Here is a 23,624-nt window from a genome sequence, read left to right on the forward strand (position 1 = left end):
CTTACCCTACCTACTTACTAATGCTTAGGAAGCCTGCTAGCTTTCATAAATTCTTAAACTGTAACTCATTCAGACTCATAACAATATCCATTTTACTCTCAGGCAAATTCAATCTACAGCAGTGAAATATCTTGCTTTTAAATGCATGCCCAGCCGCCATTAGGAAAACCAACTGTCAGTATTTCAACACTTGCCTTTATCAGAGATATACAAATATGTTTGTTTATATAATTACCATTGCAGTAGGTAAGGCACTGAAAAGCCAACATACCAGCATTTCCCAAGCTTGCTGCTAATTAGATCACACGCATACAGGTTCAATCCAAGGATGATCAAAGCCAATGAAAAAAATGCCCATTTAATTCATCATTCTGTGGAACAGCTCCAGACAGCTAGCTGCTACTCTGTCCTTTCTTCTTCATCAAAAGCACTCCAACAGCGTGATAGTGAAGAGGACTCTATATGAGTCTACAGATTTTGTATCTTCTCTTAGATTTGAATTTTAAGTGAATTATTTGACAGCTGACTACATTATACACAATTAAAGAATCTTTCTTCATAAAGCCATAGCAGAGGCTACTCCAGGTTTTGAAGACAAATGGACTACTACTGTTACATCAATAGTTTCAAAAGATTTCAACTATTTCTTTCACAGACAGGTTTACCTTCATTATGAATGTAGCACATTGTTCATTGCTAGAGCAATATATTGTAGAATCTGAACATGGGAAGTGTCAATCCAATGTACTTGAAACAGAGCACTGAATGTAAAAGGCCTCCTAAAATTAACAAAGACAGCCGAAGTCAAAGAAAATGAATAAATGTTCAGATCAAACAATTGTCCATTTTTAATTAGATGTCAAACGCAGTGCTACAACTGCTAGACAACTTCAGCCAATTGAATATTGCACAGGAAATCAAAAAACATTCTTCTCTATTCAAGAATCAACAACCAGTTAAGTAAAAACTGAAGCTGTTGACTTCTGACAGGAAGACCAGTGTCTGTGCCTGAAGCTTCACATTCCTTCCATATGGGGACAACAATCTTAAGAGAAAAGTAGTTTTCAGACTATTTCAAACTTGCATATGCAATGCCAACTAGTTGACCAATTCAAATCTTTCCTGCTCTAAGACAGACTTCAATGATTTCTGGATAGACAAGGCATTGTCTTTGATGAAATTCATCGCACCCTGCTTCAACAGGCTTTAGAGGTGTAACCAAAGAGGTTTGCTGTTAGCACCTCCTTCTATTTCATGTTAGAGACCTAACATGAAAAAAACCAAGTATGCAATGATGCAAGTATGGCTTTTATTACCAGATCTCAGACTTGCTGTAGCTGCTCAGTAGTCCCTGATGGCTGTGCTCCACTCCTGTGGGTTAACCCAGCAGCAGCTCAGCACCACACAGCTGTTTCTCACATCCCCCAAGTGGGATGGGGGAAAAGAACTGGAAACAAAATAGAACTCATGGGTTGAGATAAAAACTAATTACTAAAACAGGAAAATGGAAGCAGAAGTGCGATGACAACAACATACATAGCTGCAGTGCAGTTAATCGCCACCTGCAGACCAACACACAGCACTAACACTGTGCCCATCAGCAACACAATGTCCCACACTCACTGACCTGTGCTCAGCAACCAGCCCTCAGCCAACTGCCCACAGATTTATGACGTTCCTGTGTGAGATCCCATGGTACAGAATACCCCTTGGCCTGATTCAGGCACCTGTCCCACCTCCACACCACCCCCGCCCCATGCCGTCGTGGCAGGGCCTGCTCTGCACCCATCATTCAGCAACAACAAAACAGCAAGGCACTGTTAGCACTGCTTCAACTGAATTCCATTATAGATTAATATCTGAGTTAAAAAAATGCTTCCTATAAGTTCACCCAGATGTTATATTACTCTTGAAAAAACACTTCAGAGCCTTTGTTCTGCTTTAAAACATCGCTGGTGGCTCACTGCCAAAGGCCCATTACCTCTGAAACATGTACAGGGGTCCTACGACTTGTACTGAGAAGTAAATCCCACTTACTCTGACACTTTTTCTTTACATAATGCAAAAGCCTTTACTATTTTGGCATAATTCCCCATTTCCAAAGCTCTTTTCTGTTGACTGAGTGAATCAGAAAATAGAGACAGAATTCGTTCATTTTTCCATTTAAGTGCAAGTGATTTAGGCTGCTGTGTTTCTTCCTGCAGAAAACCCTTTCATTTCACAAGAACAACTTAACCCAAAATGTCAGGCTGGAATTGTAGATAGGTACTACATTGCAGAATCTATTCAGAAACACTGTATCACGATTTACATTCCATCCCAAATCACATGGGCTGTAGATACTAATAAGGCAGGAAAAAAAACAAATACGAAAAAAGCAACTAGCCTACAGAGCACTATACAGAAAGGTGGAGGGAAGCAACCTACAACAGATTTCTAAACTCCAGCCACTCATTCCAACCCTGCCCACCTCTACAAAACGCTGCATGTACATGAACAGCAGGATTCACAAACAAAACAAAGAGCTCTGTCAGCAAGTCTCACGCCGTCATAATATTTGTCTCAGTACAACTGGTCTCACAGAAATACAAATTTCAGAGAAAATAAAAACCAGACTGCAGCGCTGAGCATTCTCAGTTTTATTCCTTTATCCTGTTCTTTCTAGCAAACATATTTACTCTCTCTATATTATTTTAACTACTCTGCTGTTATTTCCTTGATCCCAGCAATAAAATACATGTGGATGGATGATTATTTCTTCAAAACCCCACGAGTTTATCACGTCTCTGTGCTACCTCATCAGTCATCCAACACATTGCTGGCCTGCAATATGGAAAACCTACTTCACTCTTTTAAAACCAAGTGTACTCAAGAAGACTCACATGAATTAACTGCCTAGCCAACATCATTAACAAGCTTTAAAATTTTACTTTGCTTATTCTACATTGTTTTCTGTCTTCGTAATCTGCAAATATTGAGCTTATACTGTGAAATACTTTGTATCTGTAGCTAAAGAAAAGTATTAACTATGTTTAAAGCCTAAGGGTAAAAAAAAAAAAGTAGTCTTTTTCCTTAAAATTACTTTAACTGCAACAAGTGATACTGAGTTATAGGTAGTGATGCTAAGAAATACTCATTAGAAATTTTAAAATAAAATCCTTCAATTGAAAATTCTGCCTGCTCAAATAAATATCAGTCAAGTTTTAACATGGATTTGCTTAATCCTGGTCTAATTTCCTGATACAACTGTGCTCTGGTTCTGTTAAAGCTTACAGCTAGGATTGATTCAGTCAATTACACTTCACAGGTATTTAGGCAAACCTACCTTCTAACAATATAACTGATCATGTCAGGACACTACTGACTTCACAGTGCTCAAAAAAGGTGTTGATATCTCCTGTAACTTGTTAAAGGAGAACAAAATATTCTGTAGCAAGTAAAGCAAGGAGAGTGTCAATTTAACGCTGGTTTAAATTAAAGAATCACAGAATTGTAGGGGTTGGAAAGGATCTCTAGAGATCGAGTCCACCTCCCTGCTAGAGCAGGTTCCCTACAGTAGGTCACGCAGGTTGGCATTTTGCATATCTCCACAGAAGGGGATTCCACAACCTCTCTGGGCAGCCTGTTCCAGTGCTCCATCTCTCTGACAGAAGTTCTTCCCTGTGCTGTTATGGAACTTCCTGTGTTCTAGTTCTCTACTCATTGTCTCTTGTTCTACTGTCATTAGCCATTAAGAAGAGTCCACCCCCATCGACTTGACTCCCGTGCTTTATATACTTATGAACAATTATAAGAACCCCTCTCAGTCCTCTCTTCTCCAGGCTGAGCAGTTCCAGGTCTCTCACTCAGCCTTTCCTCATAAGGGAGATGCCCCGGGCCCCTCATCAACCCTGCAGTCCTCCAGCTAGACTCCCTCTAGGAGACCTCTGTCTATCCTGAACTGCAGAGCCCAGCACTGGACACAGTACTCCAGATGTGGAGTCAACAGGACAGAGCAGAGGGGGAGATCACCTCCCTCGACCTGCTTGCCACACTCTTATTAATGCACTAGAGGATACCATTGGCCTTCTGGGTCACAACACCACCAGGAAACCCAGGTCCTTCTCTGCAGAGCTCCTTTCCAGCAGGTCAGCCCCTAACCTGTACTGATGTATGTAATTATTCCTCTCCAGATGCAAGACTATACACTCACTCTTGTGTCTCCATTCAGTCCTTCTACCAGAGGATAAAAGAAAGCGTGACAGTTTTACAGTAGAAGGAACATGACTAGCATCACTAATTTCTTTGTTGCTAAGATAGAAAATAGACTCTATTTGGGTCCATGGCACGCAGCACTCTAGCATGATGGGCACCCAAGTAGCTTTGTGCTTTATCTTTAATGTTACCAGGTAACAAATGCTATAAGGCTCGCTAATGTTTACACGCTTAAGCCAGATAAAGCACAGAGAATGAAAAATAACCTTTGGCTGAAAGGTCTCAAGAAAGCCATATATTTTAATTATGTCAGAGAGCCCTTCTGTGACACCATATACTTGAAAATAACAGCCTTTAAAGCAAGTCTGAGTGAAAAGTAAACACAGAGCTCAATATACATATCTCAAACTATGGTATGGGAAGTATTCTTCATTCCACTTTTCTGAAAACAAAGGTAATGTAACACCCTTCATCTTGCATTACTGATCCAAGATGTACACACTGAATGGATGGATGAAGCTATACAAGGAATGAAGAACAAGGTGCTATTTTAGGTCATGGACACATACGAGAAATCTTAAGTTAATGCCCCACATCCATTACATACTAAGAGAATCAAAATTAAAATATAGTAGCTGTCTCTTAATTTTTCTTTAAAACTGTGTATAAAACTGCAGTTAGTGTGCTAAAACATCAAGTTTCACACGAATCTAGTAGGCTCTATCATGGATCTGAAATGAGTCAGGAGACACTGCAGTCAAATGAACTCAAAACAGGTGATAACATAGGAGTTGGTAAAACCTGCAAGGTCTTTTGAACAGTGTTATTTAAAAATAAGATCATTTAAAAAAATAACACAGTCTAGCATAAAAACAGATTAAATGTATTTTTTCCACATACTTAGTTCAAGTCTTCATGTATCCAGCAGAATTTCTGTTTGTAGAATGAACATTAAATTAAAATCTACCGCAAGAAAAAATAGTGGTATCAGAGTAAAATACATTGCAGAGTGGGGGGAATAAAAAACAACCTGTGCAGGGAGTGAGAGAGATAAGATGAAAAAAAGAAAATGCCATTTAAGAAAAGGCTAACCAGTTACGTTACATAAAACACAAGATGTAGTAATCCATGTAAATCCCCAGTCATTTGTTTTATCACTCAGCACCTCTCTGTTTAGAACTTTCTTCCACCAAACTTATCAAGCTGGGGTGCCAACATAAAATGGACTGGCTTTTCAAATTTCAATGAATCTATGTAGAGAACTGATATTTAATTACCTCTTGAAAATCTGATGATTTTATATACATGTGTCCATTTTAGAACATAAGGAACAGGACAATGCAACATATAGTTTTATTATCCTAATTGATTTCAAGGTTTAAAATCAAAGTTGAAACCAATGTTGAAAAAGAAGTACGTTTACAGCACAAAATAACTGAGAATACAATGAAAAGACATTATCAAAGCAATTTTTAAATCATACACTTTAAAAAATTCTTAAAAAGAATTACAACAGAAACTCTGGAAGAACTCCGATAAATTGTTCTGTTTATCAGTTTTGTCCCAACTTTAAAATGAACACGTATATATCATCAGGATTTGTTTTCAAAAAAGGCAAAAGTTTAATAAATATACAAATAATCTGCATAAAAATAAAGAAAAAGAAACAAAGAATGTGTAGTGTCAGGAAAGAAAAAGCAAAAAAAAAAAAAACCAGATCATAGGTCACAAAGCATACTCAAACAAGCTAATCACCGAACATCTAGAGAACAAGCACACATTTAAATTCAGGACTCCATACAGATAAATTCTCCACAAATCTTGCCAAAACAGTACTTCAAACTACTGATTTTCCCATTCCCCTTTCTTCCCCCTCTGCAGAATTTTACGCTGTTCCCTACAGGTAGCTCCATTTCATTGGTCTGCATCCCTACCTAAAACCATCCTCAACTACAATTTGAGCTAAAACAGAAGAGACAAACACACATTCCCTTTAGCCTATTCTGTGTCTGAGATAGAAACATAACATTGGAAAGTCAATGGTGAGGTTTGTAAGTCCGTAATCATTACCTCTCACCAGGACATCCTGTGCTGGATTCTGACTTGAATCAGCTATAAATGGTTTGCAAAGAAAGGGTAACAAAATTCTGCCACCTGTTCTCACACTGAACAGCAACTTGTTGCTTATGTAGTCGGACAGGAATATAGTTTCAAAAGAACTATATTCAAAGAAATAGACATGCTCTAATATAAAGGTGACACAATTTGTCCTTCAGAAAATTTCTATCATATATCATCATACCTGTTCTCTTTCTCTTGGAATTGGAAGCAAGGAAACCCATTAAATGTATATGGAAAGCAAAGTTAGATATACAGCAAGGTCTTTAACAGTTGTTGACTCCATAGGTGAAGAAATATATTTTATTGTTACTATTTAAAATGGGCAAGGACTGAGAACTTGTTATTGCCTAAAAAATTCTGGCAACGTGAGTGTCAAAGACAGATTCAGAATGCTAAATGCATTTGTAACTACTTACCAGCAACTAGAGATAATATTTTCCTCAGCCCCACTTCATTTGCCTGTTAGCTTCAGCACATTGTACCTTCTCTTTGGCAACAGGCTGAAAGGCAAATTTTGGCACAGTCAGTCCAAATATGGAAATTGAAAGTGGAATAAAATAGAAGAAAATTCCATCTAGAAGTGTGAAGACACATAGAAAATACTGACATCTTATCCTATAAATACAACGGAAGCATGAGATATTTATAAACATGTCCTTAAGGCATTATCATGAATGATAGCCAGAGCTCCAGGAACAAAAAAAACCCAATAGTGACAAAAGATGAAAGATCAATAATGTATACCTTAATTTTGCCTGATAGTTACCTTAACTCCACCATTACTACAGCACACTAGTACAGGTATATTATTTTCCTCATTTAAATAAGAATACAGTTTTTTTTCTGTAAATACTCATTTTAGATTTATTTGCTTCATATTCATATTTAAGCTTTTTCTTTTGTGGACCAGAATTGCCAGCTAAAAGTGCTAGAAATCACATGGATGCATAGCATCACATAAAAAGGAAATGCATTACGCACAGAAACCGTATTTCCCCTCCTCTCACCATTACCAGAAAACTAAACAAGCAACTTGCCTACAACACACTTAATCCTTACTGCCTTACACGTGCAAGGATTAAATATTGTAAATTACTGTTTTGCTTAACCCTTATGTTGTAAAAATTCAAAATACTTGTGCCTTCCACATGTCACATTTGTGGAAGTCGTATCTTTCCCCAGTAACACCTTCTCAAGAAATTATGTAAGATTCTCAGCTTTAATTTTACCTTGGGTAGCAAATATTCTTACATCAGCTTCACTCTAGCTGATAGCTTAGAGATACTTCCAGCCTTTTTGATATTTGTAACACAACAGAAAGCGCAGCAATGACAGCAGAGCAGCAAGGGTCCAGGCTGCAACAAATGAGGATCTTCTCAAATGCAACAGCCACAGAAATAAAAGAAAGAATCCATCTACCTTGGGAAGGTCTCAAGTAGGCAAGGATCTCACTGCCAACCCTTAAACGAGGTCTGGGAAGGGGTGAATTCTGACTCCACCCCTTCCAGTCACTCAGGTGCACTGCTTGCACCTGAGCTCCCCTGGGTTGGCCCTGCCTTCCCAGCAGGTGCTCAATCACTGGTTCAAGCCATGACTTAGCATTTCTACTACAATACTTTGCTTTAGAAACAGCTTCCAGGAAATCATCACTGAACAGGTATTTGTAAGAAAAGATTTATTCAGGGAGGACTTAAGCAATAGCCCATGCCTTGAGTGAAGCTGGCCCTCTGTTACACGCAAGAGGGCCCAAGCCCACAACGCAAGGAGCAGGGAATTAATGAGGATGAATGTAAGCTGCAGGTTGCCTTTGATTTCCCACACCTGGAACTTGGGACTGGGTAACCAGAAAGGAACACACAAGACCGTGCCATGCACGCATGAATCCCCAAATGGAGAATTGCAGATGGATAACATGATCTTTGCCTTTACCACCACCACTGTGGTAAAGCATGACTGTGTGCATGCTTTAACACATAACCAAATAAACATTCATATTACAAAAATAAAGTCAAGAAAAGAACAAATTTTGTGCCAGCAAGACATCTCAGATGTGATCATAATATTCAACAAAAAGCCTGATGGTGCTATTTGTAATCAACCTGTCAACAAAACCGTAAGTCAAGAAAAAGACACATGAATGGCTACAAAGAGATTAGCAGTTGCTTTTAATCTTTGTTTTCCAGCTAGATTTGCTAAAATTTTCAGTATCCACTAAAAAAAAAAAAAAGAAGAAAAAAATCAAAATAACTAAATAAGCTAGCCTGTCTGAACAACAGCTCTGGAGAATCATAGAATGGTTTGGGTTGGAAGGGACCTTTAAGATCATCTAATTCCAACTCCCCTGCTACAGTCAGGGACACCTCCCTCTAGATCAGGTTGCTTAAAGCCCCATCCAGCCTGGCTTGGAATGCTGCCAGAGAGGGGGCATCTACAACCTCGCTGGGCAACTTGTTCCAGTGTCTCACCACCCTCACAGTAAAGAATTTCTTCCTAGTATCTAGTCTAAACCTACCCTCTTCCAGTTTAAAGCCATTTCCCTTTGTCCTGTTGCTTCATCCCATTATAAGAAGTCCTTCCCCAGCTTTCCTGTAGGCCCCCTTCAGGTACTGGAAGGCCACTATAAGGTCCCCTCAGAGCCTTCTCTTCTCCAGGCTGAAGGGCCCCATCTCTCTCAACCTGTCCTCATAGAGGAGGTGCTCCAGCCCTCTGATTATCTTCGTGGCCCTCCTCTGGACTTGTTCCAACAGCTCCATGTCCTTCCTGCACCGGGGGCCCCAGAACTGGATGCAGTACTCCAGGTAGGGTCTCACAAGAGCAGAGTAGAGGAGAAGAATCACCTCCCTCGACCTGCTGGTCACACTTCTCTTGATGCAGCCCAGGATATGGTTGGCCTTCTGGGCTGCAAGCGCATGATGCTAGTGTTAGTCATGAGGAGGGAGAGGAGTTACACAGAGTGACTCTAAGGGGCATAACTGAAATAGCAGGACAAACATGGGTAAGAAGGTGGCTTAGGCTAAGCAGCAGATAACATTACTTACCAGCAAGACACAATCTAGAGTATTTTTCCTACAGAAAGGGAAGTTATTTAAGACTAGACAGGATAAAACACTAGAAAGCATGGCAGAGAAAGCTCTTCTGAATTGATGAGGCCACAGCCAAGAACACTTCATAAATCCTGCCCTTCCCTCTTCCCGTGACTAGGCTTCTCAGTAAGATTTCACTATATCAGATGACCACAGAGTGGAAATACATTCATTCCTTGTTAAGTTATTGGCTGGAAAAATATCCTGAATTTCATCAGCATTCAGGTTAGAAGTGTCATTCATATTTGGTAGAACTATTACACACTGAATTATTTGAGTATTATTAGAAATTTTAATCCCCTATTACTTATTATTACTTTGTCCTATTGCTATAACACAAAATTATCCTTTTAATTCAGGACTTCATACATTTTTCATTCATGAATGTCAAAGTACTTTACAGACATGCCCACTATCAACAACCTTTAAAATCAATATGGTATATATCAGTATAGCACAACACTGATCCAGGTGTTATCCCATGACTGCTGAACTGTCTAGCTGCTTAACATTATATGTAATTAACAAGCACACACAATGCCCATGAAATCCTCTGGAGTTGCCACAGGAAATTAGAAAATTAAAATTGAGGCCAAAAAGGAAAAAAAAAAAAAACAGTGTTTCCCCCAGTTCTACACCTGCAATACTAGAGATCACAAAGCCGCAAAGTTTTAGGAGCAATGATAAAACAGGAATTCCCTTACACGGCCAACTATTACAGCAGAAGACCAACAGCTGGTTTTGGTTCATCTGTTTTTAGTTATTATTGCTATTCTTACAGTCTTTAAACATTTTGCATCTCAATTCAGAAAGAAATGGGGTAATGCACAAAAAGTGACAAAGAGTTTTCTCCTGCTCTTCTTCCCTCTAAATGCTTGATTAGAATTTTCCAAGATGCACAAATAATTTAGGAGCACAGATGAATTTGAAACACAAGTTTTTTTCTCCTGATTAAAAACTACCTTTTATATCCTGTCCAAAAAGGCAATCGAGTATTTTAAAAGCTTAAAAAAAAGAAAAAAAGAGCTGTAAGAAGCAGAGTTATTCAATGCCTTCTTTTGATACTGCCTAAATTTTGCTCCCTACAGGGAATGGCTGAATCATGTAATTCATTACAACTCTGACTTAAGGACTATAAATCAAGGGAAATTCTTGATTTATTTCAAAGGATCTACAGTAACCCCCATAGGATCTCACTGTGCATGACGCTGTCCATCAGCAACTAACAGCCGGAAAGAAGAGAAAGAAAGAGCACCACAGCAGCAGGAAAAAGTGAGAAAGTTTTCATAAACTGGAAAATAATAATTAAGAGATGATAATATCACAGCAATCAATTATCATTCTGACCCCAAAAGGAAAATAATCAACACGAGCAGCAGCATAGCAGGAAAGCACATGTTCCCTTAAAGTGTTGAGTGCCATGTCATAAAACTGAAATAGTGCACCATAAGGAATAATTTGGCAATGTACAAAACATCCAACATGTACCGGAGAATACAACAACAGCTGTTTCCTTTCACAGCAGTCCAACATCTCTTCAGGTACTTCATCGAAATTCCTTTTTCTTTTTTTTTCCCCTCCTTTTGAGCAGCTACATATTCAAAATACTAGAAATTATTCCAGATACTGATATTACTGTATCATTCTCAAATCGCTCATTTATCACAAGATGCAAAAAAGGAAAGGCACAAACATCTTCCTCTGTCAGACCAAATGCCAGAAGCAGACTTCCATACAAACGCACAATGGCCAACCCCCTTCAATTATATGCACTTCTGCAATTAAGAAAAACATCTCTCTACTCCCACCATCATAAAAAGTAATAAAATAGCACTGAGTTTTAAACCAGAGTTGTTCTGAAAAGTAAAATAAATTAATTAAAATTAAAAAAAAGAAAGGAAGAAAAACATCCACCCACATCTTATGTCTTCACTGGTCCTTGTTTGGCATCTAGACTAAACTCGGAATGAAAAGACAGGTTAAAGTAGTCATCTCTGCTTCCCCAGACATGGGCTTCAATATCACAGGACACAACTGGGGTCACAGTGATCATTTAGGCTGTGCCCGTCCTTGAAATTCTCTGCAGGCCTGCAGTGATGCACCTGAACAGAAGGCCAGCAGAAACATGCAACCCATCCTACTCAAAATTACAAACTTTAGTCACAGCAGAAGGTAATTCCTGCTTACTGCAGATCAGCAGAGACCATAATCCATGGCTTCAGAAAAGCTTCCAAGAAAAAGTAGTAGTAAAATATTTAAGAAAATAATATTTTTTTCCAGTTAACAGTACCAATTTGACTGCATAAGGATAAGTCTCTGCTTAAAAATGGTTCTTCCCTCCTAAAGTCAAATAAAGGTTAAGACAGCGAGGGGAGACAAGAGAAGACTTTTTTGCTTTGGTGTTGTTTCCTTTGTATTTGATAGTTCACGTGCTTATTGCTTATTCTAAACATGATTTTTTACTTTTTCATTGCTTATTTTAAACATGAGTTGTGATGCTTCTTTAAGAAAAAAACATGGTTATAAAAATAAATAAAAATAAAACAAGCAACCTCAATCACCATCAGAGAGATTCAGAAACAGGATTCGCACCTGAAGCCATTTCTAAATCATTTATAATTACCTTACAAATATTAAACCAAGTGCTCTTGTAAACAAAATTTACCTAATGCCTTTTGCTTTCTTCCCAATTACTCCCACATCTTCTAGAGTTGATGACTACAGTATCAAAATTCTACTTACCAAAAATAATAAAGCTTGTTCTAAAATTAGATAGAGCCATTGTCACACTCACAGAATAACCTGACATAATTTTGCTGAACTCTCAAAGCTAGGTTTTGTTCTGTACATGACAGCCCCACATCATTTAAGCTGTCTGAAGCCCATGACCAAAACAAAGGATGGGATCGCCGCTGCTGCATTCAGGGAAGATGACAAATCTGCAGATTAAAGCTGTTCTGCTTTAACACATATTAAGCACTCCAACTGCTGGCAACTACAATGATGGGAGAGTACTGGCAATTCACATAGACATCACTCTTGGCATGGCAGCCTGTGCTAGCAATATAGCTTGGGCTACAAGAATATGATCCTCCAGGCAGAGTTCTTTAAATCCTTTAAACAGAGAGTTCTTTGAACCATGTGTTCAACAAAGTGTTCTGTTTGTGTTTCCTGAAGGCCAAAAGCCAGTTTCAAACATATTATTTTGTGATTTAAAAAGGAAGGCCTTGAATACGTGATGCTCTTTGCAAAGTCTCTGTTTCTTGCATTTTTCTACAAAAAAAAAGCACCATTTCCTCTAACATTTCTAGTTTTGGTTTTGTTAAAAAGAATACCCAAGAAATCTGGCATGTGTGGAAAACTTCAGTTTCGAGAAGCCTAAAAGGGCTGCTCCAATATAACGACCATATCAGCATGCATGCAAAAACTTGAGAAACTCCACTGATATTATTTATACCAGAAACTACTTTAATTTCATGCAATAATTGCATCAGATGTACAACTGGCACAAAAAAAAATACCAAAGCATACATATACAATGAGTTTAATTTGCAGCAATTGAAATACTTTTGCCAGAGACAAGTGTAGAATAAATATATACATATCCTATTTGAAAATGTGCCGTGAAGGAAGTAAGAATATAAAGAATTCATATTATAATAATATTATCAACAGTGGTGGGGGAACATATATGTAATTTACAAGGCCAAATTTACTCTGCAGTGGTAAAACTTTCAGCAGAAGGGGATGCTATGTTTCCAGCAGGAACAGTACCGGGATGCTTCAGGCATAAACAACATAAGAGATGATTAAGTAGAATTTGAGTCTCAGCCTCACAGCAGAGAATAAAATTCAAATAAACAGGCAGAGCCTATTTAAAATTGTTCAGGTACCTGTTGTTCTCTGGAGTGTGCAACACCAAGGCATATACACAGACTGCTGCCTCGAGTACTGCCCTCTCCAAGGCCTGTTCTAATATCTGTGGGCCTATGCGTTAAATTCACCAATAAGCACTGATGTGGTCATTTCTCATGGCTGTAGAGAAAGTAGGAAAAATTATAAGTGGGGGTTTCCTCTTGTAAATACAAGTTCTGAGGCAGGAAAAACTTGTTAACCTCCCTCCGAAATTCTTAGTGCTTAATTTAAACAGCACCTGAACTAACTGCGCAGAACAAGTATGGTTTTAATAACAGAATTCAACTCCAAGTGGGGTGTTGAAGCAGGAACGATTCACACAGCACAGAATAGCAGAAGGGTTGAGGCAGGCAGGGTGCTGTAGGTCCATCTGACCCAAAGCCAGCTGCAGCACGGTGCCCAGAGCAGGATGCTCAGGCCCCTGTCCCGGCAGCTTCTTGACGATCTCCAAGGAGGAGATCCTACTGCCTCTGGGCAGCCTGTGCCAGCGCTCTGTCACCGCACAGCACAGAGGTGCTGCCTGCTGTTCAGAGGGAGCCTCAGCCTGTTCCCACGGCCTCCCATGCCGGCACCGGGCAGCAGGAGGGAAAGCCCATGGTGCATCAGGCTCAGGCACGCCTCTGCGACTGAAAATTTGCCGCCAACTTGCTTAGAAATCACAGAGCAACGAGCAAACGTTATTCACCTGTTAGTTACTTCCAGGCCTGACCCCAATCCCACCCCTTACACTGTCCAACTTTGCACACCGTTAGCCCCCCCACTCCCATTATTTACAGCCAACGCCTGCTTCCTCCACGAGCCTGGAAGAAGGCCGCAAACACACGCACAATGCAACAGACGTTCACGAAAACAGACGCACGCACAACCGAGAACCACGCTGCACTCACCGACCCACAGACACCCGCACAAAACACCGCGCTGCCCAGCTCCGGGCCGCCTCGGCCAGGCCTAGGCCGTCGGCATTTCCCCCGCTCCGCCCGACGGCACCCAGCAGCGCGGGGCGGCCTATGGGCCCGGGCTCAGCTTCCCTCCCCGCGGGCCAGGCCGCCACTCACCGCGTCGCGTCGCCAGGCGCCGCGCAGACAGGGCCGCGTTCAGGAGGCGGCCCCGGGAGCCGCGGGCGGGGAAAAGGGCCCGGGCGGGAGGAGCCGCCTCGCGCCGACAACATGGCAGCGTCCAGCCGGGCCCAGGTGTTGCGGCTGTACCGGGATCTGCTGCGAGAGAGCCAGCGCTTCAGCAGCTACAACTACAGGTGCTGCTCCCCACGGAGGTCGGGAAGGGGGAATAACGGGGAGCCTCGGGGCGGGGAAGGGACAGCCCTCACTTCTCCGCGCGCATGTTTGTGGCTGGAGGGCGCGGGCGGCCGCGGGCACCTTGCGGAGGGGAGGACTGGGGCTGACCCTGACCTCGGGGCGCTGCTCTGCCGGCTGTCTGCATGCTGCGGGCCCCGGGGCTGAGCTCAAGCTAAAGGAGTTCCCGGCTCGCAGGGTGCAGCTCGGCTGTGCTGGGTGCTGCGCGAGAGAGCAGGGCTGCACAATGTGCTGTGCAGCGTGGCTTCTTGTCTGTCTGTCTGCTCTGAGTGTCACTGAACGATGGGCACCGGCTTTCGGTAAAGAGTGCCTGGGTGCTGCAGGCACAGGCCTAGTTGCGTTCAGGTCCCTGCTGCGTTGCCCCCTGACATGGCTGAATTCACTTTGCCACTCGGAGAAACCACAGAGGCACGTGAGCTACCTTCGCTGTGAATCATCTCCAGGCCTGCAAGAACTGCTGAGCTGGAAACAGTAGGCTTTGAACTGGCATAACCACAGCAAGCTTCGTGACCCTCAAGGAATAAGCATTATTTCCTGTGCAAGGGTGCACTGAGAGGAAGCCTTCCGGCTTCAGAGCTGGAGCTCATAAGACCTTACTGCTAACTTCTCAACTTCCCCTCCTCCTCTCTTAGTTCTCCTGCTATTTGCTGCTCTGAATACTTGCTACTGTGCTGAGCAACAAGGATGTCTGAATGCAGCAGGGATGGCTTGAGGCTATGAGTGGTGGTGCACAGCTCTTGATCCAAGTTGCAGTGTTTCCAGCTGGGGTCATCAGTGCAGAAGCTGGGAACTTAGGGAACTCTCCTCTGTAAGCCATACCCGGAGCTCAGGTTCCCCCACAACGAGGTATGTACCTGAGAGGTCTCAGCCATGTGGACATTTTGGCTTACAGATCAAAGCCGGCTGTCACACAGCAACAGATGGACTCATGAATGTTTTTGTGCTGACAAATTTTGCAGGTTGGAAATCACAAGGTACACATTTACCTTGGGTATTTGCTATTACTTTGTGCTGTGTTGTGGGGCAAGCTTTCACTTTCCTTAAGAGAAGATCTCAGTTTTGTATAGCCCTGTCCTTTGATGCTATAAAACCAGTGAATGTATAAAATCATAGTACATCCCAAGTTGGAAGGGCTCCATAAGCATCATTCAGTCCAACTCCTGGCTCCACAAAGCACCACCCAAAATTCAAACCCTATGTCTGAGAGCACTGTTCAAATGCTCCTTCAACTTCATCAGCTTGGGGCCATGCCCACTGCCCTGGGGAGCCTGTTCCATACCCACCGCCCTCTGGTGCAGACCCTTTCCCTAACCCCCATCTTACCCTCCCCTGACACAGCCCCATGCCGTTCCCTCAGGTCCTGTCGCTGTCACCAGAGAGCAGAGCTCAGCGCTGCCCTTCCGCTCCCCTTATGAGGAGCTGCAGCCACCATGAGGCCTCTCCTCTGCTCTGGGCTGAACAAATCAAGGGATCTCAGCTGCTCCACATACATCTTGCCCTCCAGACTCTTCCCCATCTTTGTAGCCTGGGGGGCAGGACCTTGCTGGGTGGGCACGGAGAGAGCTGAGGGACTGCTGGGATAATTAGTGCCTGCCTCTGGCACAAGGACAGCAGTGGTTTCTCTTGAAGGCCATTTGCTACTTGTGCCAAAAAGGTGCTGCTCTGAGAGAGTTTATGAACACCAAATGCAATATCAGTTTTTAGCAAGAGGCATTTGGCAGCTGTTATATCTAGAGATCTGCCAGGACCACAACAACCATCCTGCTTTGCTGTTTGTTTACGCTGCACCCACAGTTAACATGGATACCCTGTGAGCTTCTTCCCTGCCCTGATAAGCAGTTCTGCTGCGTCCTTGTGGCTGCTGTAATGTGATATTGCCATACCCTGGAAGAAATTTAATGACTTCGTATAGAACTAACTTGTAGTGAAGAAATATTAAAGATGAATCATATTAATTCATAATTTCAGCTGCAGAATTTCAGAATGCTGTTGCAAACAGTGTGTAAGTGTGCACCTGAAGGACAGTCCGCTGATTATTGTCTCCATGTTTGCCTTCTTTGCCTTTCTGTCAAAAGACATTGAGGCCCTGGAGCGTGTCCAAAGAAGGACAACGAATCTGGTGAGGGGTCCGGAGCACAGGCCTTAAGAGGAGCGGCTGAGGGAGCTGGGATTGTTCAGTCTGGAGAAGAGGAGGCTCAGGGGAGACCTTATCGCTCTCTATAACTACCTGAAGGGAGCTTGTAGGGAGCTGGGAGTTGGCCTCTTCTCTCTTGTAACTAGTGATAGGACGAGGGAGAATGGCATCAAGTTGCACCATGGGAGATTCAGGCTGGGCATTAGGAAATGCTACTTTTCTGAAAGAGTGGTCAGGCACTGGAATGGGCTGCCTAGGGAGGTGGTGGAGCCACCAACCCTGGAGGTGTTTATGGAATGTTTAGACATGTTGGGGGACATGGTTTAGTGAGAACTATTGGTGATAGGTGGATGGTTGGACTGGATGACCTTGTAGCCCTTTTCCAACCTTGTTGATTCTATGATTCTGTGCTTTTTCTCTTAAATGTACATATAGATTGTGACGTAAATTGAGTATTTTTGTTCTGCAAGTTTTCTAGTCGATATGTTCTGTATGTCACCTTGTAATTCATTTTATTCTACCACCCAGCAGAACTTTTAGTGCTGTAACTGTGAAGAACAGCATTAAAACCTTTAGGTATCTGAGGTCACCACTGACCATCTTAGAGTAACAGCATAGAATTGTCTCCGGAGTCCTGTGTTAAGTGTTTTGGAGCCTTCTGCAGCCCAGGTGTGCTGCCAGATTTTAACAGCAGGGGAGAACTTAGCAGACAGTAAGTAATTTCATGTCTGCCATTCTGCCCTATCACCCACGCAGACAATCTGAAGAAGTGTGATTTGTACTAGTGGAAAATCAATATGTGAAGAGGGAAGATACCAAGTTTCAGGTCAAGAAAGGTGGTTCTTATTGAGGGTACCCTTTTTTCCTGTGTGGTTGACAAAAAGGAGATCCTCTCATAGTTTGCACCATGACACATTACAGTCTCAATTGATAAAAGGAGGTGACTTCTAAAAGAATATCATTTATCATTTAAATTGCGGATTTATGTTGGATCTTTTTTATGCAAAACAAAAGAATTTAAAAACTTGTGAAAACTGTAGCAGAAGTGCAAGTCATGGCTTGAACCAGTGATTGAACACCTGGTGGAAAGGCAGGGCCAACCGAGGGGAGCTCAGGTGCAAGCAATGCACCTGAGTGACCAGAAGGGGTGGAGTCAGGATCCTCCCCTTCCCAGACTTCATTTAAGGGTTGGCAGTGGAGGTGAGGGTATCTCACTTAGAGATCCATGCTTATCTGAGGTCTTCTGAAGGTAAGCAGATTCTTTCCTTTATTTCTGTGGCTCTTGCATTTGAGCAAGTCCTTATTTGTTGCAGCTAAGGTCTTTGCTGCTCTACTGTCACTGCTGTACTTTCAATTGCATTACAACTGTTAAAACATCTGGTTGCATATGAGCATAGTCTGAGTTTTAAAGTTGTTTGTTTAATGTATCTGATGCTTAGTGGTCAGAACTCACTGGAATCATGCAGAAGTGTAGTTCAGGACCAGATAAGGTCACCCAGAGATGTTTTGACTATTTATTCCTTTTTAAGGTTTTTGCAACAGGTTTAACTAAACCCTACTTCGGTTGACCTGACTCTGGTGAGAGTAGACCCACTTCAAGTGGGAGTTTGGGTTTGACAGTTTCTAAAGATTTCAGTTAACCAACACAAACTGATTTTTCTAGTCTCTAGTTTTGGACTGATGCTGACTACTTACTTCTGGGAGCATCCTATTACCTTCTTTCTGCTACTCTCCCTTCCTATTTTAAGTAGTGGTTTATGAGCAATGTCCCAAGCTTCAAGTTATTTCCTCGTCTACAACTTATGTTTTATTGTACATTTATTTTACGTATCCATTATCTCCTAATAACTGGTGGATATCATGATTTTTTTGCTTACTGATCTGCGTAAATTGCATTTTAATGGATTTGATTTTTCTGTTAGAAGATGCAATATTACCTGGTGGATAAAACTACCTGTAATATAAAAGAATCAGGGGAACAAATAAGTTGAAACAACATTTGAATGGGAAACATTCAATGAAGGACATGGCTCACATGGAATTGAGTTCATTCAAGTTTTTTGTGATTATTAAACCAGATTTTTGTAAACCTTTGGGACTATAAGAACACCAATAAGCATAATTAGTGATGCTATTTTTCAGCATCAGTTGTTTTTCCTGCTTTATATGACATAATGTGATTTTCATTTATTCTTTCTCTGAAAGTGCTTAGCACTTCAACAAACTTTGTTTCATCAAGTGATACTTGATGAGTTGCTGTTGAGATTTGCAGTTTAAAGTCTTTGGCAGCTTATGCGATGCCTAAGTGCTATTTTATGTACTTTTAAAAATAGACTTTTGTAAACTGAGCTTTTAATGCAAGACTGTAACTTCAGATTTAATTTTTAAATAAATGTGTTTTTAAAGGAAACTATTTTTTGTTAAATTTTCACAACAGATCTTATCAACATGTTAAAAAAAATTCATTTTAAAAATTCCAGAAGTTCGTTGTGATAAATATGGGGCTTGTTTGTTCTTATCTTGAATGAGAACTCAGTAAGTAAATATTTGGCTTTTATGATATAGGGCAGAGATGTTCTAAAATGTTCTTAGATATTGAAGCTGCTCTTCTGAAACATAAGTTTGGTTTCTGTGGTTTTGCAGTAGGCTCAATATCTGAAGTTAATGTAAACGAAGTGTTTTTTTTATTATTTCTTATTTTTAATTAGTGGCAGTGAGCTAGTTATGCTATAAATCTGGTTGGGTAGGAAAAAAGTCTCTTGTGTTGTGTCATTGCATTTGGCATGGACATCTAGGTGTTCTGTATTGCTAAGACCTAGTAACTCTTGGTGACCTTCAATAAACACACACACACATATATATATATATATATGCTGATCTGTGTTTAGCAAAAGATTTCAGCTGACACAAATTTCAGTGTATGCAAGAACTAATCTGTCCTTTGCAAACAGGAAAATAGAAAAATAAATAATGTTGGATGCCAGCTTTTGTTAGATAAAGATTGATATGGACTTGTGGTTAAGAACAAAAATAAACCAAGAGTTGTCCTTGGACATTTGGACGAGTGGTCTGGTTCACTGATGCACCATTTCTCACTGTTTCTGTTCCTGTTCCACTAATGCTGGTCTTGTTATGTTTTGAGACTTAACTGCTACCTCAGTTAAATTCTTGCTCGGATACCAAACGTGCTGATCAACTTTTTAGGCTAAGATGAGGAACTGGGACATAGAAAAGTCAAAACAATAAGTCATATCAGTGTGCTGTTATGTGCTTTTCTACAATGGAAAAAGATGTGAGACTTTGTTTTAGAGAGCTTGACCATAAATTTAACACAAGATATTCAAAACAATCCTAAATGTGTCCATTCTGTCACTTCCTGGATAGAATTTCAATTTCTTATTTATCAGCATCATCATGAAAAGTTGTTTCATGTCTATATTAATAAGGCTGAAAGCCAAGATAGTGTTTTTTTTTTAATCTATCCTCCAGATGTTTGTTTTTCCTTATAAGCTCATTTTATTGCTGTCTGTGGTGTCAAGAGTTGCTTGACAGTTCTTACCACTTGTTAAGGAATTAATGCAACCTGTTCTTCCCCTTTTGCCAGGTGGGCACAGATGTGCCACTCAGCCCCTTAATGCTTTGTCTCAATTAGATTAAAATGGTCTTTTTGACAATCAGTACATTACTGTTCCTTGATTTTGTTCTTGTAAGATCTGGAAACTTTTGCATTATGCAGTGTAGTTAAATATCTAGGGCTTCTTAGCTCCTATTGCGGGGTGCATGATTTATAAACTCGTATGAGGTTATATGAGGTAAAGTTGTTGCTGGGAAGGAGCAGCTGTGGGATGCTCAGATGTATGTGTGCCTTAGTTCAGCACTGGGTGGAGCTACTGGATTTGTGCACAAGTACAGGTTAGCCTGACCTGCACTTGCATGGCAATCTCCCTCCTTCAAGGAGGAATATGGCTTTTCTGATTCCAGTAACTATTTTGACAACATGACTCACACCAATGAAAATTCAAGAAAATGTTTTTTTCAAAACAAGGTTATTTCTCTTCCTCTCATACCTTATTTTGGTTACTTTAATGGAAATCTTGATTTGCTTTTAGTTACTATTGTATGGAATCTGGTCACTGGTTGTTTAGTACTTCTGTTCACGCAGCTCGTTTAACAATTGTGTTAAGATTCCACATGTAGTATTCTCTGAGCTGGACAAGCATTTATCTTGTTGGTTCTCTTGATGATGCTTGTGATTGATGGGATCCACCAGCAGTTTGTCAGTTCTGGGTGACACATTGCTGTGTATGGGGGGGGGGGGGGAGGGGGAGAAAAGCTAGATCTTGAAGTTATTAAAAATATATAAGTATACGTCCAATCAGTAACGAGGAAATAGAGACATGCCGTGTTGTAGAAAGTATTGCGTTCTGTCCTAAGTGGAAGTCTATGACTGAGATGAGAAACACAGAAATTAAAACTGTTGGTTCTGCTGTTAGACTTCTTTGTTAGAGTGCAATGAGTTACATGCAGACATGTAGGATCTGTTTTTTCCTTGGCTGCACAAGGAAAGTGGAGAACTTCTACTTTTGACTGTGTGATTGTTGGCTATGTTCCAGGTAATAATGAACTTCAGGGTTTTTTAGTTGGTTTCCTGCATGATGAGGACTTGGCTATCCCTGAAAAGTATTAAAAAAAAAAAAAAGGCAAAGCAGCTGTGGTGTTTGTGAGCCAAGGATGCAGTGGCATTTCTGTCACATGCTGTTCCAGATGCTTGTTTTGGTTTGGCAGCTGCATGATCCAAAATCACAGACTAAGGGGAGCTGCGCATCTGTGAGTCAGTTTTGTAGAGCATTCGGATGTGTTTGTGGTTGGCCTTATTAATAGATCTCTTTCCCAGGGAGTGAAATTTAGGGCTTTATTTCAGTGACTGCATACCATGCAGATGGTATCTGGGGACCTCCTATATCTACTTCAGTGAGAATCAAGCCGTCCTTGAATAGAGGTGTTGGTAGGGCAAGGTGGTGCTTTTAGGATCAGAACTGTGAGAAGGACTGAAATTACTACCCTCTGAATTGTAGTAAAACATTGAAATGCATGCACTTCCTAGGAAAAAAGAGGCACAAAAGCAAACATTATTTGTATTGTCAGACTTTGGGTCTGATGGTGTTGAAGTATTTCCATGTAACTTCAATATTCCATATATAAAATATTTTGGAAAGACAACTAAGCACTCTGTTCCAAAAATGTCAAAACATACCTATTGGATACTATGGGAATGTTCTTTGAAATGACATTATAAACTAAATGGAAACAATTTTGCAAAATGTTTTGATTTTGATGGTAACAAAACAATTCCATTAGAGTTGTCGATTGTGTTCATTAGGCAGTGCTTTCCTGGATTTGTCACTTTGCAAATACATTCACTTTATCCCTATAAAATTATGCCCTTCAAAATGCTGAGGGATATTTATAGATCTATTTTGATATAATTTCATTGACTCCAGTTGTTATTTATTTTCCCACAAGAGAGTTTTAAGTGCTAGTAACTTACAAGGAAGAGTGTGGAGCATGTACGTGGTGTCCAGAGTTCTGGGGGAGAAAGAAGAAAAAGTTTTGTATTTGGAAAACAGATGAGTAGAGTCTTCCTTGAAAGACTGATTAATGGACTTCGTAATTTTAGTAAAGACACTCAAACTGACTAAATCTAATGTGGTTGTTATCCAAGACATTATTTGCATTCTTTATATAGCACTGTGGAACAGGGACGTTTTTCTTATGTAGGACTTAATTACCACTAGAATTTGTTTGAGAACTAATGAGACTAATGGAAAAATTAGTGCCTCAAGTGATGATTTATGCCAACAGATGTGTGCATAGGATTTCTGGTAAAGGAAGAAAGCTTTGTAATGTAGTAATAGTTTTTAAGTATTGAAGTACTTTCCCTACTCATCTTCCTTTCTTGTTCTTGGATGTGGCTTTAACATTTAGCTCCTGGCTGTATCTTGCCGTACACTGCCCACAGCGAGAAGATCCTGTGCTCCTAACATTGAGACTTACTCAAGGCACACTAAGTGTAAGCTATTATTTCAAGTATTCTTTAGAGGATTAGAGCTCTGAATTAAAAAATAAAAAATCGAAGTAAATCTGGAAAAAAAGACACTACAGGTGATCAGAACCACTGCTATAGCAACTCATAACAAGGAAGCTGTTTGAACTACCTCTTGGTTAAAGCCATTCCTGTGGTTTTTTTGGGCTTCCTGATCATGGAAGTAGTGCAACCCTGGATTGTACGTGGATGTTTGCTTTTTCCAGAAAGACAGGTTTTGAAACTGTTTCTTTTCCAAGTGTGAATACTTGGGCCAGACATTTTGTGACTGTTTTACACAGATCTCTGTATGGAGAACATCCTTTGCAAGGAGTATTTCTCTAAGACTCTTGATATTATAATTCTTCCTCAAGAAAGAAGATGCCACAAGTAATTCTGATAGTATTCTTTTGGCTGATATGGCATTCTGGAAAATTTATTCCCTTATTTTTTTTCTTTACCATTCTGTTTCTTTCTATCTGCTCTCTATAGGAAATTCTGACTCTTCTTCTCTCATAGCTGAGCATTTAATATCGTAATAGTGAAAGCATTCTGTTGTGTTCAGGGGCCGTCTTCCTTAACAGAATACATCTGAAATAGGATCTTTCCTATTCTTTTAGAAGAATAGGAAGGTTCTGTGCTATAAATAGCTAAGTATGAATCTGCTGATATGAAGAGACTTTCAGTACTTATGACTAGATTTTTCTTTAACATTGTATTTGTTACAAAGTTTTGGAAATGTCTGCTGCTTTGATATATCTTTTCAACTTTTAAAACTAGTAACA

At 40.6% G+C, this 23,624-nt stretch overlaps 2 protein-coding genes across 10 annotated transcripts in view; one reads left to right on the forward strand and one right to left on the reverse strand.

Annotated features, from left to right (window-relative positions):
• FARS2 (phenylalanyl-tRNA synthetase 2, mitochondrial) overlaps positions 1-14,503 on the reverse strand; it is a 288,269-nt gene extending 273,766 nt beyond the window's left edge. For 6 of the 9 annotated variants that reach the window (XM_021388665.1, XM_021388659.1, XM_021388658.1 and 3 more), the window contains exons 1-2: positions 14,201-14,362; positions 6,732-6,815 (exon numbers count right to left, since the gene is read on the reverse strand). The gene's annotated coding sequence lies outside the window, so the exon portion shown is untranslated. The other 3 variants (XM_021388660.1, XM_021388662.1, XM_021388661.1) reach the window with 3 other exon arrangements.
• The window catches only part of LYRM4 (LYR motif containing 4), an 82,173-nt gene continuing 72,962 nt past the window's right edge, over positions 14,414-23,624 (forward strand). The window contains exon 1 of the mRNA XM_021388669.1: positions 14,414-14,565. Within this exon, the coding sequence (XP_021244344.1) occupies positions 14,480-14,565 (86 nt within the window). The 5' untranslated portion in view covers positions 14,414-14,479. The remainder of the gene's footprint in view (positions 14,566-23,624) is intronic.

Source organism: Numida meleagris, chromosome 2 (genome assembly GCF_002078875.1).
Source record: "Numida meleagris isolate 19003 breed g44 Domestic line chromosome 2, NumMel1.0, whole genome shotgun sequence".
Lineage (NCBI taxonomy): Eukaryota > Metazoa > Chordata > Aves > Galliformes > Numididae > Numida > Numida meleagris.